Genomic DNA, 19689 nt, shown 5'->3' on the forward strand with positions numbered 1-19689 from the left:
ATTATGCTACTACATATATGGGAAAGCTGACAAATACTTCCATTTAAATAGTTGTGCACACAGAAGGCGCCAGGTTTGGACATTCTCTGATAGCAGTGATAGATGTGTGCTCCGGCCACGTGCAGCTCCAGGATGACCCCTCCAACAGGCCAGGTTTGCTGGGGAAGAAGGTGGCTGGGGAAGGCTTCCTCAGCTCCCGAGACACCTGCAACGCCCACATTCCCCAGCGCCGCTGGAGCCACACACCATATACGACTACCCATTTTTAAAGCAACGTCAGAGATACTAGGGCTGCTTCATGTGTGTAGGTAAGCCTGCTGCAGAGGATACTTAAATTTAGCTGAGAAAGACGGCACTGTTCATTCAGTAATGCCAAATGGAAACTACTTGCCCTCAGGAAACCAATCCATGCATACTCCTTGGATCTGGCACCCAAAAAAACTACAACGTAGGGTATATCTCCACCTCAACAAACATTACTGTACTTTTGAGGAGCATTCTGCATCATGGGAATGTACTCATGACCAAAAATACTTTCATGATAAGTAAAGGGTTTTTTCCCCTCAATTTCAGTAATGAACAGAATTTAAGCAAAAAATGACTCAGCTGTGCCTGTATGGCTCAGTCGGTGAGTGCACTGCTGCTGCACAGAAAACAGCCAGTGTGGAGCAAAGAGCTAGGTCCCACTGTCATTGCTCCTAAAATAAAGCAGCTGAGGGACAATATGTAGTTCTTAAAGTCTTGTTCAAGAAGCTTGCTGAAGTCAGAGGCAGGCCCAATCCTGCGCTGAGAGTCAAACAGGTATAACCCTCTATTACCACTCTATTGCAGAGCCCAGTGCAAGCCTCCCTGCCCACCCAGGTGCTACAGCTGCTCCCGCTGCTTTTGCAACCAAAGCCTGCAAGTGGCTCCTTGCTCTACAGATTTTGTATCAAAATGTTCCTACTGATTCAAAGTATGTGGGAAAAGGAGCCAAGCCTGAAATGCCAGAGCCAGTAAAACCACAACATTTATCAACAAATGAAAATGTGAATGAAGAAGTTTCATCCTCAGCAAGCCCTCAGAAAGGAGAACAGAGATCCTCAGAATCTGCTTTTCTGACTAAAAAGGCAACTGAAAGAGCTGCATACTACCTCTCTCTCAACGTTGGAAACCAACAGAACCCCACGTTCAGAAGACCAAGTCTGGCCCTAAACACTTAGTGGGATTAAATAGAAATGGCAAGAATCTTAAATACAAATAAGAAAACATCTATGAAAAGATCATCTGCTACTCTGCCTCTAAAGGTCTACATGAAAACAACGGCCAGTTGTTAACAGCAGCATCCTGTCTATGACACACATTTAAACAAAAGGAATAAAAGTCATAAACAATAAGCCAACATTTCAACAACAATGGATAAAAGCGCCTAAATTTGTAATTTTGCATTAAATATTTAGCTTAATAAAACCAACAACCATGCATTTGAATTAGAAGAATGTTTTAAAAACACTAGTACCTTGACAGATGAATGACAGCTGGACAGTTTGATCACAACTGACAATTCACATTTAAGTTCAGAGGAATACCCAATCTTCATGTCCTCTTCAATCAGCCATAAGTCAACACGTGCTTATTAAGCATGCACTTGTGTCCACTGACGTAGGCATACTCACAGTAAAGCAGTGTGTGTGCTTTAAATACCTTGCTGAATCTGGCAATGCATCCACACGGGGCCACGCCACTAAAAGCTATCATTTTCAGACTTTTGACAGGCACCCCTTGCCACATCCCCATTTGTTCCTGGCTGGGTATTTTCTTTGCCAGAATGTTTATAACCCCTTGTATTACCCTCCCAAAGCTGTGACACAGTCTTAACCACAACTTTGAAAACACACTGACATTATAATATACAAACATGTACAGAAGATATACACACTCAGACACACCAGGGGATAAAACAGACTGGGAGGAAATGAGGAACTTTATGTTACTGTCTTTTCTAATGAGATAGAAAGTGGCAGATGTAAAGGTTTCATTCAACCGACAATCTCTTTTATGATATGAATAAACTACTAAAACAGATTTAATCCTTTCTAAAAATCAGATTATAAGAAGCAGACAAAATCACAACTTTATTCAATACAGCATTTTATCCAGTGTGACTAATGCATTATTTGTATGAAGTTAAAGTGGAGTGTTGGAAAGCTATGAAATAAATCAAATGCTCTACTTTATGTAATCTTAACAGACAGATCCCATTAGGATTCTACTATGCATAGCTGTTGGTTAAAATCATTGACCAGTATCCTTATAAATTAATCAACTGAGGTAATGCTGGCTTGGCTGTCATCATTTACTCCTAATCTGCATTTAGAATTCACTTCAACTTTGCAAGCCCTTTGGAATAGGTTTATCAATTCTCTTGCCCTTGCTTCAGACATCCACCTAACTATTGTTTACAAAAAACCTGGTACAACAGAACTCTACCATTTATGCTCCTTTTCTTTCCACAGACATTAGAGCATATATTGACACTGTGTTATAATTAGTTAGAAAGATATTAAATCTTAACCAAACATTCTAGCCTGCCTCAATTTTTTGATGAGACCTTTTATCACTGAAGTTGAATTTACAGGCAGATTTTGCAAGTTTACACAAGCAAGAATCATTACAAAATCTAAAATAACCCAGATCTTGTTGAAACACAGCTAGCGGAACACTCTTGGTTATGGATATACAGAGGAAAAAAAGCGTTCTAGATATCAGGTTATTTGTGAGGCTCTAATGTGTTTTCAAACATACAACTTCTGTGTTATGTCTATGTATTTTATGCAGTTTCTAGTCATGTTTGTTAGATGTCTGCATGTCATGTTCTGCAAGATTCATGAGCAGTCTACAACCAAGCAAAATTCTCACACAACAGCTTGTCTTGGGTAATGGGGAAAGAACCAGGCAGAGTGAAGTGACAGGAAAGTGTATTATTTATTATCCTGATGAGGATAACACCTAGTCATGGTCTACAACTCGAATGCGTTCAATGTCCTGCTGGTGGGGCTGTATGATTCTGAACAAGTACACAGGCATTTCCCTACACAATTATCAAGACCTTCTTTAATTATGCTCCCTTATCTATGATCACTCCATGTGCACATTAAAGTACGGGCCGTTCAGGCAAGGGCTCTTTAAAGAGAGATGGAAAGACTGAGTAGTAACAAAAATATTGCAGTAGATTGCATAACGTTTCTGGACCTCTACGCCAGAGTAGGTAAAGGTCATCTTCTCCAGAAATAGAGTGAGAAAGCAAAGGAAGCTCTAGCTAAGTATGTTTTAGAGTTTACTAAATCGAGGGAAAACTTCAACCCACTGCAGCAGTCTTTAGCTCAGCCCTCTAGTGCAGCTTTACTGGCCCACAGACAACTTTCAAAGCCACAAAGACAATACTTGTAAGTAGGTAGGTTACTAATAATCTCTCTAGTTGCCTTAAAATGATACATAGGATTTCATCAAAATTTGTTCCCTTCTTCAAAAGCCCATTGTAAATTTCAGAGCCAAATTCCACCAACATAATCTATTAACACACATATGTGCAAATACCTCCTGCTTTTCAGGGACACAAAACTAAAGACCATCAATTGTTTTTGCTGCCTGTTTTCCCTTGAACCTTGAAAGAACGGATCTTCAAATGAAATTTTGCCTCTGTATTTATTTTCTTTTCACATCACAAAGATGTACCCTTCCTAGCGCTTGCTAAACACAAAACAGTAATTTGTATCCCCAAGTGGTAAAAATAGAAAATATGTTCAGTCTAATAACATATGTGAAGAAAATTCATGCCCAGGGTTAACCAACAAAGCAGCGGTCTGCAAGAAACAAAGGCAGCTGGCTCAAAGAGCAACAATGCTTCTGAAAAAGTGTGGATGTACTATTCAGTGAAGCATCCAAGACATGACGTTTACTTAAGCTACAGCTGCATATACAAAGCTTTGCTATAAGACCCGGGAAATGACAAGTCTTCTGCAGTAACAAGGTCGTTCTTTCCCGGAAAGGTCCATGGCAGCCTTTGCTCTCCAGCTGAGAGCTGGGTAAATTGTATCAAATATGCACACTGTAAATAAATTCTGCCCTTCAGAAGAGTTTCTCTGCTTTGATTACCTTTTCTTGCAGATGTGCTCTGCCCAAATCCTACCACTTCTCTTTACAGGCTTGCCTTTCCCCTACTAATATATCTGCCTAGGTTTCTGTCTTGCTCTATCATCATAAACATTCATAAACATTAAGGGACTTAACCTCATCACACCCCTGCGGAACAGGAAAATATACCCATCAGAGTGGGCAAGCAGTGAACTGGAACTCAGCTGACAGCAGTCCTGACCAACGCCAAGCCCTTCTGCAAGTCACTTGGCTCCTCTCTTTCCACTCCCCCGTGTACAAGAAGGGGTAGTGACAATGACTTCTCTGTAAAATGCCTCAGTCTACCAGTAAAATTCTGAGATGTTGTTCTTCTCACTTCATAAAAGGAGGTAAAGCAGAGAAACATAAATCAACAGCTTGAAAGGTCTGTGGCCAGAAACGTTACCCCATTTTTCTAAACATGTGTCTGATACCATCAGTACAAAAGCTGCATCCAACACAGGATCTCAGTGCATAAGCTGTGCCATAGCCAATCTGGGTCAACACTTTGCTCTTCTTCTAGGTAATGCAGTACAAGGAAGGTAGTGAAGGACTATATAGCTCGAGTGAAGTTCAGAGTAGAGAAAATGTCAAAAACAGTTCCCAGCTGACCCCCAACAAGATGAGTGAACAAAAAACACCAGATAAAGGCAACTACATAGTTGTCCCTTCTCTCATGCTTTCCACCTGAACAAAAAACCCGAACAAACTAAAAAGGCAAATTACCAAAGCTGTAAATATCATTATTCCACTTTGACAGATACAAAGTGACTTCCCAAAGGCAGTAAGGCAGCTAGTGGCACAGCCAGTAAGAGAATCCACGTTCTGTTCCTAAATACATGTTCACCTTGATTTAGAAAACTTCAAAAGGACGACAGCACCTTTGCCACGTATCACCACAAAAAAAGCAGGACAATGTAGCTCCTTCTCCAAGCAACCACTACCCTCAGCCACTGGCCAATGCCTCAATCCCTTCACCTATCCCTCTTCAAAGGCTTGGTGAAGACAAATGGGCTTTCCAATGTGCAACGAAGCATAAAGCCATGAAAATCAAAGGGCTGCTTTTTGAGTAAATATGAGCTCCAAAGCCATTGTCCTCTCCCACAGAGGAGATCTATGAAAATGCTTACTATAGCATATGCACAGTATTCTTTACAGCTTCGCCTCCCTGCTGACCACCAGCCCCAGGGCCCAGTCCGCTTCCCATTACAATCAGCTTCACCACACCCACTGACTTGTATTGGAATTCTTTCAGGGACCCTAACTAATGAGTTTTTAAACACTTGTAGACAGAGAAGATAATTCCTCATCATTATTCTTCATAGGAAACACCAGGAAGAATGTCATTCCATTGTTCTACAGGAAAGAAACTGGAAGAAAAATCACCCCCACATTTCAAAGAGCAGCCCAAAGGTTTTACACATGAATTGGCTACAGCAAGCTATGGGTGTCTCACCTGAGAGTTCAGGAAAGGGGCCTAAAAAGTAAAATCTTCTAAAATCTAGCCCCCTGCAATCGTCTCACACACTGGCCTCTATGCAAAGAGGTCCATAACCAACAGGCATCTGTTTTTCCCAGTCTTGAATACTACATTCTTAAATACATGGCTACTGACAGCAGCATAGAAATAGGCTCACCTAAGCACCGTATTACTGCAGGACCTTAGTTTACCTCATGATATGAGACTGAATTAAATGGGAAGTGGCAACCTTAATGACACTTTAAATACAAAGTTTTGCATTTGCTTTCTCTACTGACAGTTGTTTGCTTTTTTCCTCACAAGTGAAATCTTGACCTAAGCCAGTGATACAGTAAAGGATGAAAAAAGAACAAGTAGACCTACATAATGGATTGTTACCCTCAGAGATAAAAATATTTTAGATGAAAACATTCCATTGTGAAGCCACCTTCTCAGCACAGATCACAAGCCACCAAGTACTGCTCCATTTTTACCCAGTCTTACTTTTAGGTGTCTGTGGGATGTCTTTGTAGGATGCAGATACCATCACTTATCATAAGGGCCTACACTTAAATAACCAAGAAGAAAACTTCTGAACTATGGTCAAACCCTGATAACAGTCCATGCAAAGTGCCATAAGGAAAAAGCACTAGTTTCTGTAGCAAGACATCTGCAGGTTTGAATTCCAGGCCCTGAAAGCGATGTAGAGCTACAGAATTTACTTATTCCGCAACACCATGTACACCCACAGTGATACAAAAATAGCTATTATATTACTTGTCAAAGGAACTACTGAGTGATTTTTAACTTGGTGCTTTATCTCATTTTCCTTGCTGGTTGTTAATACCCCACCCCTATAAAAAAAAAAAAAAAAAAAAAAAAGAGTGGGCTATTCATGTCTTACTATAACTAGTAGCACCATGCAGCATCTGAGTCAGGAATCTGAATTGCTGACTACAGCTCCTCACTAAACAAAACTTGCACATTATATGTAGTAAATGGCATTCCCCCATTCTCTGTGTTACCTTCAATGAAAATTGGCTTCCAGTTGTGGTATCATCTCCAGCTCTCCTTAAACCTCACCATCTCAAATCACCTGGAATAAGAACTCATCGACAATCCCCAGTAAAAAGACACAGATTAACTGCTGAGGTCAGATAAAGAAAAAAATCCCCCAAGTAAGAGCTTTCTTCTCCTGGTGGCTTGATTTGAACACATTCATAAAATGTTATTAAAACATGATATAAAGTTTTACAGAAGAAGAAACTACTGACTAGACCTTTGTTTAAAAGTCATAATAATTTATTGTGTGGATCTGCTATGTATGAGTTGAAAAACAGTCTCTTCATGATAAAACAGTTTGTAACAGCTGGGAAGTTAACTGCAGGAAGTTTTGGTTTATAGCCTTACCTCAGCTCTCTAGTTCCATATCATTTTTTTTTTCAGTACTATGAGCCCAACATGGTAAACCCATCGCACTGACTGCACTCAACAGTCTTGTTGAAACCAAGGAGTAATATGCAATTCTTTTCTACTTTCTATGAGACCTCATAGGGCTCCAATACATAGCTTTTGAAAACAACTCCCTCCAGCTCATTCCCCAAAATCTTCGCTCACAAATGTAGATGGGATAACACATACCTTTTTGGTCAAAAAACTGTATTATTAGAAGTTATACAAAATGGAGCTTAAAAGCTACTGACATGCATGTTGCCACCCTTCCACTCATTTTTTATCTCTACAGTTGTCCATTACTCAGGAGTAACATACCTTCTGACCTCTGACCAAAGCTATTAGAACAATGTAAACAAATATTTTTATTACAAAGCATCAATATGTAACATTCAGTAACAATAATAAGAATGAAAGAACTGTCTTTTCAAGTCACTGTTGTGACTTCCTGACTATATTATACTATGAGTGGTCTGGAAGGTTATACTAACTTGACATATGACTGGATTTACTATCTTCTTTATTGATGCTTAAGAAAGAATTCATAACATGGCAAACCCTGAGTTGTGGCACAGTTTCAGTTTTCAGTGTTAATAGATGTTTGATGGCTTTATAAAATACATTCTGTTAACTGCAACCAAGAGAAAAGATACAAACTTTCCTCTCCATTTTTCTTTTCTTTCTTCTCAAAAGAAAGGCAGTAAATTTGAATTAGACAGGTTCAGAACTGGGCTCTGTGAAGCTTTTCCACACGCATAATATTAGGTGTGCACAAAGTGGTTTTCTGATCCTAGTCGTTAGAGAGTTGCTCCACATTTCGTGAAGCCTGCCTTTGGCCAAAACAGGGTCAAACTCTCTTGAAGTCAATTGAAAGCATCTCCATTGACATCACTGGCTACTGGCTTAGGCCGAGATGGAGGAAGGCATGGGTACTTTATGGTACTTATTCATTATATACGCTTAAAAAGTATCCAGGAGCCCAATCCTTCAAGTTCTCTACACAAAGAAACCCCAATACCTCAAACTAAAGGCACCAGGGAAACACAGGATGGGGTCTATCTCTTCAGATGCTTATTCCACAAACTTCATGGGTTCAGTGTGTTAAACATTTCCTACAATTCTTTTAATTTCTTATTTTTAAAATGAGATTTGATAGTTGCACTCTTTCTGGCTGCCCAGTTATTTGTGTAATCATGTAAAACTGCTGATAGATTTCAGGCAAAGGGATGTGTACTGTACAGGCAAAAATAACAAAAAATAATGTCAGTTTCCATTCCCACATATGTAAAGAACTGGGGTTTAGTCACTAGTAAAACACATTGAGCATTTTGGGAGTGCTCAAAACCCCCGTTCAGTAAAACATAACTTGAAATCAGAGTTGTTTCAATAGGACTGCTCATGTGCTTAAAACTGCATACCTGCCTAACAACCCCACAATATTAAGGCCCATGTGCTTTTTCTAAGTCTTGGAGCCAATTTTGTCCCATCTTGCATGATGGGAATTTTGCTTGACTCAGATAAAAACAGAAATTGGGCTTCATAACACAAAAAAACCATCATAACGCTCCTTCCACAACACTAGAGCATACCATCTCAGTCCTAAGAAGCCCAAAATGACCATCAGTGCCCACCCGTTTTTACAGAAATCATTTAGTATATTTAAGTTAACACTTTACAGGATGTCACATTTTCCCTTTAAATTATTTAAATTCCAGGTTGCAGCAACAGTCTTGTCAGACAGACAAAAGGAAAAATTTTGCTTCCCTGAAGGACCTGCATCATAACACCATCTTTTCTCAAAAAGAAAATCCCAAACAATATAATTGGCATTCGAATATGAAGTGCTTAAACACTCTGAAGTTCTGCCTGGCTTCAGAATAGCTGAACAGTATCTGAAGTATCTACTCTCCATCCCAATTTGTGTATTTCAAAAGTCATTAAATTATTGAATGAATCATTAGGAAAACAATTCAAATGTTGTTAAACTGATAGTAATTTTGCCTCATAGGATAGATGTGAGCTTAATGTTAGCACATGGCCAAGTTCTTTTAAGATTTACACTCCATAGAGTTCCATATCAGCCAGGGAAGAATTACTAAATCAGGATGTACTTCAAGTATAGGTTTTGGCCCAAGACTATTTTTGGTCTTCCTCAGCTGCTTGTTTTGACAGCATCTAATCCCCCTCACCCACCCACCAGCAGCCACACAATCCATCCATTTACACTTTCAAAGCAAATCGAAAATGAAACGTTTTCAAATAATTACTTGGGGATGTCTGTAACACGAATCCAAAAAGTAACTGCAATTCAACTGTAATATTTCTTAAGGAGAAGAAAGGGAAGAAGACAAAAACGTTACAGAAATTCATTCAAAATGTGACTTTCTCCTACACTAATGCTCTCACCATCACCCCCCCAAAAAATATAAAAAATATCAATCTAATTCCCAAAGACCCTCTCTACTCTATTTCACACATTCCCATCAGAAACACAACACAACACTGTTTCCAAGTTCAGATGACTTTTCATTTAGTGTGCTATTACAGACCCTGGTGAAAGAACAGTAACTGAGAAGGTCTTCTGCAGAGGCACAAGGCAAAGAGAAAAGAGGGCAGGGGGACGGTGGGAGGGAAATACCCAGCGCTGGAACTGAAACAGTTCACCTTTGTCTGGAGAGCAGGATCACCCCCTCCAGGTTGAGGACTACGTTGAAAGAACACACTGCTGTGGCACGCACTGGTTTTGCACTCATGCAGGAGAGGAACCTGGCCCACAGATGGCCTGTTCTCAGCTTTGTCAGCCACAAACAGACCTTTGAACTTTCTATTTATATAACAGTTTAGTGAGTTTAAGCCTCTTCCTGTATAACTGGCAGTTTGCTGGTTTTGCTGCAATTAGGCTACTTGTGATACATAATATAAAAAAAGAAGAAAAAACAACAAACCAAGAGGCTTGTTCCTCTGCAGTGAGATGTCTTCCCCACCACAGCCACGCAGCTACAATGATACTCTTACCTGCTGATCTTACGTCCCTTTGCCAGGTTTTTATTTTATATACCTCAAGAAGCATTTTCCCACTAAGTATTTTCCTTCCTTCCACTTTTTCAAAGATTGGAGGACTTAAAAAATATTAATAATAACGACAATAAACATAAACTGTGAATCTCTCCGCCTTTGTTTGCGTTAGTAAGGAGCTATATATTCTGGGGTGGTTGGCTTTTTGTTGGGTTTTGTTGTTTCCCAGCTGCTGATTAATGGCACCACCTTACTCCGTAAGCAGGTTCAAATCTAGCCACATGGTCCCAGGACACTTCAAGATTTCATTTACTTGGTTACTACAGACAAGCGTGGAAAGTGATTTAAAAGATGAAATTTGATTTTTAACAGCAAGTGGTCCCCTCGGTGCACACAGGCATTCAAGCTTTTCATTATATCCATCTCCCTTCCTTTCTCCCTCATAGAATGGCTCATATTAAATGCAAGCCCAGGTGAACATTCCTTATTCATCCAGGAATCATAGCAGACTTCAGCTTCGGCCCTTTCACCTCAGCCAGAGTTTAGATTCATTTAAATTGTTTTGGGGGTTTTTTTCAGCTTAAGTCTGGGAAAACATCCACTGGGATAGCTGTGGCCTTATTTTACACATTTTACCCTAGTGTTAACAAAAAAATCCCACACCAACCCTCAGCCACGTTCTTGACAAAGGTTCAATGAAACACCTCATTCTTATATTACTGTGATCTCTGTTAATATGGGAAACTAAAGGGCTGATTCTGCAGTTTGTATCAAGACAAAGCTCCCACTAATCATCTGGAATGCCAGGTGAGAATTTAAGAACATACGTAGCAGCAGCACAAACTATAACTCTGACAGTTCTTCACAAAATACGTTTCAAGAAGTGACATAAAGACATGCCTCCATTGGAGGGGGGGGCGGAAATTATTTTTCCCATCAGCCCAAAACTTTTGAGGAGTCATTTCCTGAGAGTATGGCAATGCACATCAGACAAAAAAATAAAAAGAAAAGAAAAAAATCTCTGCTCAAGCTATAAATATATTTTTTTAAAATATATTTCTCAGGCTAACTATGTTTCTGTTGTACTTTGCATACAGATAGTACATACAAACACCCACACACACGCTGTAGGCCTGAGCTTGCCGTCTTGGCGATTGCAGCACAGATTAGCAGAAGTTTTGGGTTTACAGGGAGTGCAGAAGAGGGTCTGTAATTGCCTTACAAATGCTTGTGAAACACCTTTTACAAAGGCCATCTTACAGACAGAAGGAAGGAGGACAGTTTCAAAACAAGAAGCAGCAATTTACAGATCATGTTATGTATGCTTATTTGTAAATATTATGAAGTAACTACACAATATTGGATACACAGACAAAAATCAATAAATCTTGATGGGTGAGCATGCGTATTTCTGGGTGTGTGGGGACGATGCATGTATAACATATTACATATATACGCATGCACATCTTTATGGATAGATGAGCTAAATTCAACTCTCCTTAAGCAATGCAACTACTTATCAGAGACAGAAATCTTTAAATCTACAATAAAATACATGTATGTGCACACACATAGATTATGTACCTACATATTACATACATGTGCACTTGCATATGCTAATTGGATTATTAAAAGCTAAATCCAACTTGATGTCTGCACTACGTAATTGTGTGTGAATGCCTGTGCCATATAGAGTTTGTGTACATATCAAACACTTTGAAACAAAGTAAAAATGTTCTTTCCTCATGGATCCTAAAAACACTAAAACCATTAAATTTCACTGTAGGAAAGCAAGCAAATGGCATTTCTAGAATGAGTGGTAATATGCTCATATTTTATGGAAAAACAGAGGCACAAGGTTCCTTTCTTTCTGATGCACATCTCTAAATCCACATAAAACCATAGTCAAATGAAAGTAAGTTATTAAGCAAACATTAAAACTCAATACCTATAATGTGCTTAGTATTAGAACTACACCCACATATTGGGTTGTAAGAGCTTCTACTAAATTAATGATGTTACCCACACTATAAATTAGGCAAATTGTATGCAAATATTATTTGAGTAGTAATACGGTGGTTATCAGTTGTCTGCAAAATAAATTAGTGTAGCAAAGTAAAGATAGTGTGGTGGAAGCATAATATTTAATTGAGCACTAATTTTATTGTGATTATTACCTTTAAATAACAACAGCATGGTTATTAAAAGATGTAATATGATGGTTTATGCAGAGCTGATAAAACATGCACATGATCCAAAACGCCTGCTTACAGATTAACATTGATACAGTGTAATTTACGGGTTCCAAGGATTTACTCCAAATTGCTGTAAAATAGAACGTGACAGGTATTTGGTTCTGATTATCTTGGATTTGCAACCATAGCTGTTAAGACTGTGTTTGGCAAAATGATAGTTATTAACTAAATATATTATCTCTTACTAGACATACCTTTATATTATCAACAAAGTAAAGTAAACCCTCTGCCAAACATGAGGTCCAAATGCACATGCATATGCACACATAATCGGTGTGACATTTAGAGATTAGGATCACAAAATACAGTATTTTAGTCTCCTTCTTTCTTGGCAAACTGCACCTCAGCCTAATAGCATTTAACAAAGCAGAAACCAACCACTGAATTTCACCGTGCAGAGTTAGGAATTAGAACTGTATTTGCTAAATTGAAAACTAAATAAATAAATAAATTTAAACCCCCAAACAATAAAAGCAATGAAAGAATAAACATAGTCTCATTAACCAGCCGGGAAAGTGACTAATACCTACCCAGATTCTAACTTTCCCGGCTACTTGTCACCCATCGAAAATTCCTTAACATTCACTTTGGTAACAAGTTTACAATACACTTAAACAGATGCACCGACCTTTTCAAGGTGTGCACCCATTTGCAGAGCAATATAAATCCAAAATTCCACTCTTTTAAAAATAATAATAATTAAAAAAGAAAATAAAAGAATGAGGGGAGGGGAAATATCTGTTATAATATCACGGGGACCGATCTTCCCACTTCCAAAACTAACTTCAATAACACTTCATCCAGAATAAGGAAACCAGCGGAAACAGCAACAGAAGCCCCCACACCGGCCAGGGCTACAGCTGAACTGTGCCGCACCGCAAAACTCCAGTTGCGTTTCTCCCCGCGAAAGGAATATTGTCACTGACAGCAGAAACACAACATGAGCAGAGCGGCGATCGCGGGGAAGCATCGCCCCTCCGCACCGCTCCCCTGCCCGGCCGGGGGGCTGCTCGGGCTGTTCCAGCCGGCACCCGGCACATCCCGGCGCTTCCCCGCCGCTCCCCCCGCTCCGGCAGCCCGCGCCGCGCTCCCCACCGGCGGGGCCGCGGAGCGGGGCCGGCCCCGGCGCAGCTCCCCGCGGGCACAGCGCGGACCCGCTCCCCGGCGGGCACCGGGTGCTTCGCCCCTCAACAAAGGCTAAGGCACCGGGGAGCGAGCGGGGAGGAGAGGAAGGAGGCAGCTGTGAGGGGGAGAGGGGTGGAGAGACAAGGGGGGGGGGGGGAACAAAACCAAAAAAAAAAAAAAAAAAAAAAAAAAGAAAAAGCCACCAACGAAAAAAACCTACCACTGCTGCTCTAAGTCCCAGTCCCTGAAAAAGTCGAATAGGTCCATAACGATCTGGTGGGGAGACTCAGAGAAGTGGTGCCCCCTCCCCGCCCCGCGCCGCGCCGAGGAGCGCGGAGCCGAGCCGGCACGGCTAGGGCTGCCCGGCCGGCATGGGCAGCGGCGCGGCGGGGAGCGGCGGCCGCCGCGGGGCCGCGCGGAGCCGCCCGGGGCTCGCCGAGCGCCGCCGCCGCCGCCCGCTCCGGCCGCCGCCAGCAGCGCGGCGCGGCTGCTGCCTGGCTGGGAGAGGCAGGCACGGCGGCGGCCCGGCGCACGCACACACACACACACTCGCACACCGCGAGGGGAGGAGCCGGGGCGGCCCGAAGCCGCGGCATGGAGCCGCCGCGGCAGCACCGCCGGGATCTGGCGGAGCCTCGCCACCCCCCGCCCGGGATGCGCCGGGAAGTTTCGCGGGAAAGGAGAAACGGCGGGGACGCGAGCAGCGCGGCTGCGCGCCTCGGGATAAGCCGAGGGTGGCCGGGAGGGGAGGGGGAGAAGCGGGGGCAGGGGAGAGGAAAACACAAAAAATAGGCACCTATAATTTTATTGCCAAAGCCAACTCCCGTGAGCCAACCAACCTCGCTGCCACCGAGGCGGTAGGCGGCGAGGACATGGCCCGGGCAGCCTTACGGGGAGATGCGCGACAGCAGAGGATAGACAGGCCCGGACAGCCCCCGCAGGCTCGCCCAGAGGGTCCCCCGAGCACTCCCTAGGGATTTGCTCCAGCTGAGCAGCCGGGATGGCAGCCCTTCCCGGCGCCTGCCTGCTTCGTGCGCGGTGGGAAGGGGCCCGGCTCACCTGCGGGCAGCAGCGTGCTGCAGTGCTCCCGCAGACACCATCCCGCTCCCCACCCCTCCAAGGGGAGGCCAAGCTCAAGTCCCAGGCTGCCCCACACGTGACAAGGCAGGGAAAGGGGCCCGCTGCACTCGCCATCCCCTACAACAAATTATTTTCTACCCAGGTTCACGCACCCTGCCCACACGCTTCTGTGTCCAACTGCCTACTAAACAGTGTATCTTACGATTCTCCACATCCATTTTATAAATATAAATCCCAGGTACACATACCCACTGAGCAAACAAGTACATACATTGCTATTGCAAAGACAAGACCAAAGCTATGTTCATCTTTACTCCAGTTTTCCACAAGACCAGTTGCACCCTGAACTTCCCTGCATGCCAGCAAGTCTCAAGGACTTTGTGTTAGCAAAGTTTGAAACAACCCTTGCTTGGGGGGTAGGGTGTGGTGGCGAGGGGCCATCCTGACAGCCATGCCCCAGCCCCAGCAGGCTCACGCAGCTGGTCACAGTGGCCAGACTCCGGTGAACCCTCAGAAGCATCTCCACAAGCTTCCTGAGAATTAAGAGAAGTGCAAGATTATAAATTAGATCAGTTGCAGAGCAGCTAATGTAATCCAGTTTCTGCTGTTTTAAGGAGTACACCATTCTTTAGAAGCACTATTGGGTTAAAAATGTTGCTGAGGAAAAGCCATGGGACTGTTATCAGTGAAAGTCAAGTGTGACAGACTTCATCATCTTAGCTTGGGCTTCACTGCAAGATTCATGTTTGCATCGCGTGTCTTGCAGGCCCTCAAAAGGGGGGAGCTCTGGCAAGGCTGCGCCGCTGACAGCCTGCATTTGCACCCAGCAAAACCCAAAGCACTGCTCCTCTCCCTGCTGCGGGCAGGCAGGTGCATGCAGCATTTCCTTTCTAGCGTCTCCGTTTTCGCTGCTCTGGGCCTTAAGATTTAAAATAATATGAGTCAGGGCCTCGTTTCTTATTTTAGCTTTGTCGTCGGTTTTAAAAGCCCCATTCAGAAATCAACTTGTGGCCAATACTTTGAACCACCATGGGGTGTGGGGGGGGTGTGTGTCACCTTTTCAGAACTTTTCTCCAGAAACAGGTACAGAGGGTTTGGTGGGGTTTTTTGTTTGGTTTGATTTTGGGTGGGTTTTTGTTGTTGTTGTTTTTTTTTTTAATTACTGTTAACAAACATAAAATCTAGTCTGTCACCTAATCACTTTCAACAATTTACCTAATTTTGGTGTCTTGAGCTTGAACCGTTAAACTGAACTAAATGACTTACTAAAAGGATTCTGCACTGCGACTTGCAGGAGTGGCCAGTTCTGCTCCCCGTTTGCAGAGAGGGGCCTGGTGGGTGCCAGCCAGCTGCCCCCACACTGACAGGGTCTGCAGCAGCACTTGCTCTTACCCAGTATAAAGAAGAAAACCCTTCTCAGGTATGAGTGCCTTCACTCTCTTGCAGTAGACCCTTTCCAATTCTTCAGAAACCAGCAAAAGCTGCACAAAACTGTTCCCGGGAAGGCTTTCGGAGCTCATTCTAGCAAAGATAAGGGGTGGGAGATCCTGCATGAGCAAGCCAACCTGCTGTTCCCATGAAGGGCAATAGCAGACGCAATCCCTTTCCCCAAAAGTTACATGGTTTGGCACCTGGAGCTCCCCAAACACCCCACACCCTCAGCCACACAAGAATGTTCGTGCATGAGCCGGCTTTTTGCAGTGAGGTTTCAAACCATCCAAGGACATGCCCGAATGTCACTGTTGCGGACACCCACCAAGGCTCCCCTGGGGCCCAGTGCCAGAGACGCTGCCTGCTGCCATGGGGGCTGGCGGAAGGGTGCCTACTCCACCCCTCTCCCCAGGGACACAGCACGCTCTGCTGCCAGCGGCCACACCTGGCTCCGCTCCCCCTCAATGTACAGCAGGCAGAGGGACAGCCAGCCGAGCCCACCGCCCACCACCGTGGCTGCAGACCACGGGAGCGCAGGGCTGCGGGAGCGTGTGGGGCGGCACGTGCCCCTGTCATGCATGGCTGCCAGCAGCTGGGAGCAAGCAGCCAGCTCTGGGGCAAGCACGAGCATGAGGCTGGCCCAGCTCCTGCTTCAAATAGCAAAGGGTTCATTTACCTGAACTGCCAGGAATAGAAAGTTCAGCTGCCCTCAACATGACCTTTTTTACAGTTACAGTGGAAAATACAGCTGCGGTTCCCAGCACCTGCAACAGCTCAGGACAAGGATAATATAATCAGCAAGGCCTCCTAGACCTGTTCACCATTGCTCTGCTCCACAGCCTACTACAAAAGGCTGGCTCAGCACTAGTCAGGCTCCAGTTTTGCTGATGAGGCTGCAGGCTACAAGGCCTCCCGCCATTTCACCCTGCGCCAGCCAGCCCTTCCCCTGCCCATCTTGCTCTACAGGACCAGAGCTGGCTTTCCAGCAAGGCGCTCCAGGTGGGTGGCTTTGGTGGTTGTCCCCGTTCAGGCTTGGAGGAGAAAGCAGCCTGCCAGAGCATCCCCTGATGAAGGCACAAACACCTGCCCCCCTTGGGCAGCTGCTGCTGCTGTGGTTGAGATTGAGCAGCCGCGTGTGGAAGCACAAGCCTAAAAGTGCTGTACAACCAAGGGAGCTGCTGAGGTTGCACCAAAATGGTTGGACTTCCCCCCTGTTCCTTCAGGTTTAGCAGCAGAGAGCAGGGTTGGGGCATCCCAGCCTCAGCCTTTCTCTTTCAAACCAACATGCATCCCATTATAACCTTGGTACCAAAGGCTTCCCACATGTGCACTGTATATGCAAAGGGAGATATGAAGTCAATGAGAAAGACATGGAGAAGTGGTAAAGAGGGTCCGTTCAGCGCTCTGCTCCAAAGACAGGGCTCAGCAGCTGGGCTGCAGCTGCCCTGAGCTGCCCTGTTGTCCCTGTTCCCAAAGGAAGCGTGGCAGGACTGTGGCCATGGTGGGTCTGGTAAGAGAGACTAAGGCCAGCAGTCCACGGCTGCAGAGGCAAAAGGTAACTGAACTGCAACCCTTGTGAGACAGCACAGAAACCTTTTCTGCTGAGAATACTCCATTCGATCCAAAGAAAACCCTATTTTTCCACAAAACAACAAGAATGAAATCAGTTTTCTATCCAGAAAATGTTAATGGAAAATTTGTGCTCAGCTATGCTGTTGAATACAGATTGGAGATACCTGGATTTCTGAGGAAAGGAAGGTCAAGTCATTTTCACAGTGTGAAAAATGAAGCTAGCAGAGTTCATATTTCTCTGTGAGGCAATGATTGATTTTTCCTTCTGTGTCTCATTCATACTGCACTAAACATGTATGGAGAACAAACTTATTACACCTTAGATAAAGCACACAGATTACATTAATACATTGAAAATTAAGTTAACATTAGCATCTGTTTGAAGGTAGCACAAGAACATTTAGCCCAAATCTATGAGAACAGGACACTGGTATGAGTACATAAATCTTATCCTAAAGCTGCTATATCAGAAAAAAAAAAATCACCGTTAAGATGTGCATATATAAAGTAGGAACCCATCACGTGCTGTTTCTGTGGCTATATTTCCTGCTTGGAAGTACATAGGATTTTTAGTTACTAAAAGTATGTTGTTACTCAGTTTCAAGTGCATATGTACAGGTAATCTTTATTTTCCTGCCATCTTAATTGTAATTATCATCTCTGTGCTGCCTGGATAATTTATTTAACTGTGCAGAGCTATCCTCTTATTAGCATTGTTACTCCTATTTTATGAAACAAGAATAATTTAATACAGTAACCACTTCTGAAAATATATTGATAAAGTTTTCTTATTGTGAGAAGGGGGAGTGTTCTCACATCCTGCTGAATAATCCTTCCTTCAGTAAGTTTTTCTAGAGTCCTTTAGGGAACACAGCGTTTTGCTATTATTATTATATTAGGGTTCACAATGGCAAGCTCTTACATGACGAGCTTATGTTAAGATATGTCCACAGCTAGTTGCAAGGACACACTGCATTTCGTCATGCTTTGCTCATACAAGGTGCTCTGTGGGTGTCGTAAGGTCCCAGGATAGTCAGATGTGGATTGGTCATCGGGGATTTCAGCCCCCTCTTTTGGTACCTCTCTGCATGTTGACCACAAGACAGCAAAAGCCCCAGGGATGCCACTCAGGTGGTGAGAAAGTCCATCCTAATACACGTTGCAAACTAATGCTTTCAAGAGGTACACACAGATAACCCAGCAATCACGTTAGAAGTATCGTGGGGCTTAGACAGAGACACTGTGTAAGCACAGCTTCCCCATGATGTTTTGTCACCGTCAGAAAAAAATCAAGGGGAAACAAGGCAATAATAACGAGATTCCTGTTTATTACTGTCACTGCACATTAGCCAGGTAACTGAAAACGGTCAGAGTAGCCTAAACTGTCAAAACTAGGCAAGACAGGCACAATATTCAAAAGCTATGAGAAAGTCACTTTTCAGAAACAAGTAACCAAAAAGATCTATTGGAAAACAGATGCAAATGGATTGCAAAAAAGCAAGGGGGAGGATTACACAACTAGGAATTTGGAGGGCAACAGTGGTCAAAAGTACAAAGGCTCTATGAAAAAAAAAATAAAATTTGACTTTCAAACAGACATTAATTAATTAGGATCAGCACACTTTGATTCTTCTCTCCCATCTATCCCCTTTTTCCTTTCTTTTTTCTTGTTTTTAAGTTAATGATCAATACTTTGTTTTGCAGGTTTTAAAGCAGCTGGCTATCTTCTCAGACTTAAGGAAGAAAATTTTATTTCATGTTTACCAACTGGTTGTAAATGATGGGCCAAAGTGAGCAGCTAAAGAGGCAGCCATCTGTTGCAATCCTTTCCTTTAACCAAACCAATTGCTTACAGCCCTAGCATGGCTCTTACCCTCTCCTAGCCTGGCACACAGAAGCAATCCCTGTAGTAGCTTTTTAACTGATTGCATGACCATATGTTCCTTACGAGTGGAACCAAAGTCAACACACAGTGTAAAACAAAACTACTGTACCAACTTTGAAACACAAACACAGCCAGAAAATTGAAGTGCAAAAGCATGGTAAAAAAAAGGCTTTTCACATCAAGTTTCCTTCTTTCTGCCATGTTGCTTTCACAAGATAGAAGCACTTTACAGCAACGATGTCTATATATAAGCTACTGAAGTA

General features: G+C 43.1%; 1 protein-coding gene across 3 annotated transcripts in view; it reads right to left on the bottom strand.

The window, feature by feature from the left end:
- AFF2 (ALF transcription elongation factor 2) overlaps window positions 1-13979 on the bottom strand; it is a 351494-nt gene extending 337515 nt beyond the window's left edge. For 2 of the 3 annotated variants that reach the window (XM_055727794.1, XM_055727793.1), the window contains exon 1: window positions 13679-13979. In XM_055727794.1, coding sequence (XP_055583769.1) covers window positions 13679-13725 — 47 coding nt within the window. In that variant the 5' untranslated portion in view covers window positions 13726-13979. Of the gene's footprint in view, window positions 1-1498; window positions 1679-13678 lie in introns of those variants that run through there. The other variant, XM_055727795.1, reaches the window with a different exon arrangement.
- Window positions 13980-19689: the final 5710 nt, after the last annotated feature.

Source organism: Falco cherrug, chromosome 15, assembly GCF_023634085.1.
Source record: "Falco cherrug isolate bFalChe1 chromosome 15, bFalChe1.pri, whole genome shotgun sequence".
NCBI lineage: Eukaryota > Metazoa > Chordata > Aves > Falconiformes > Falconidae > Falco > Falco cherrug.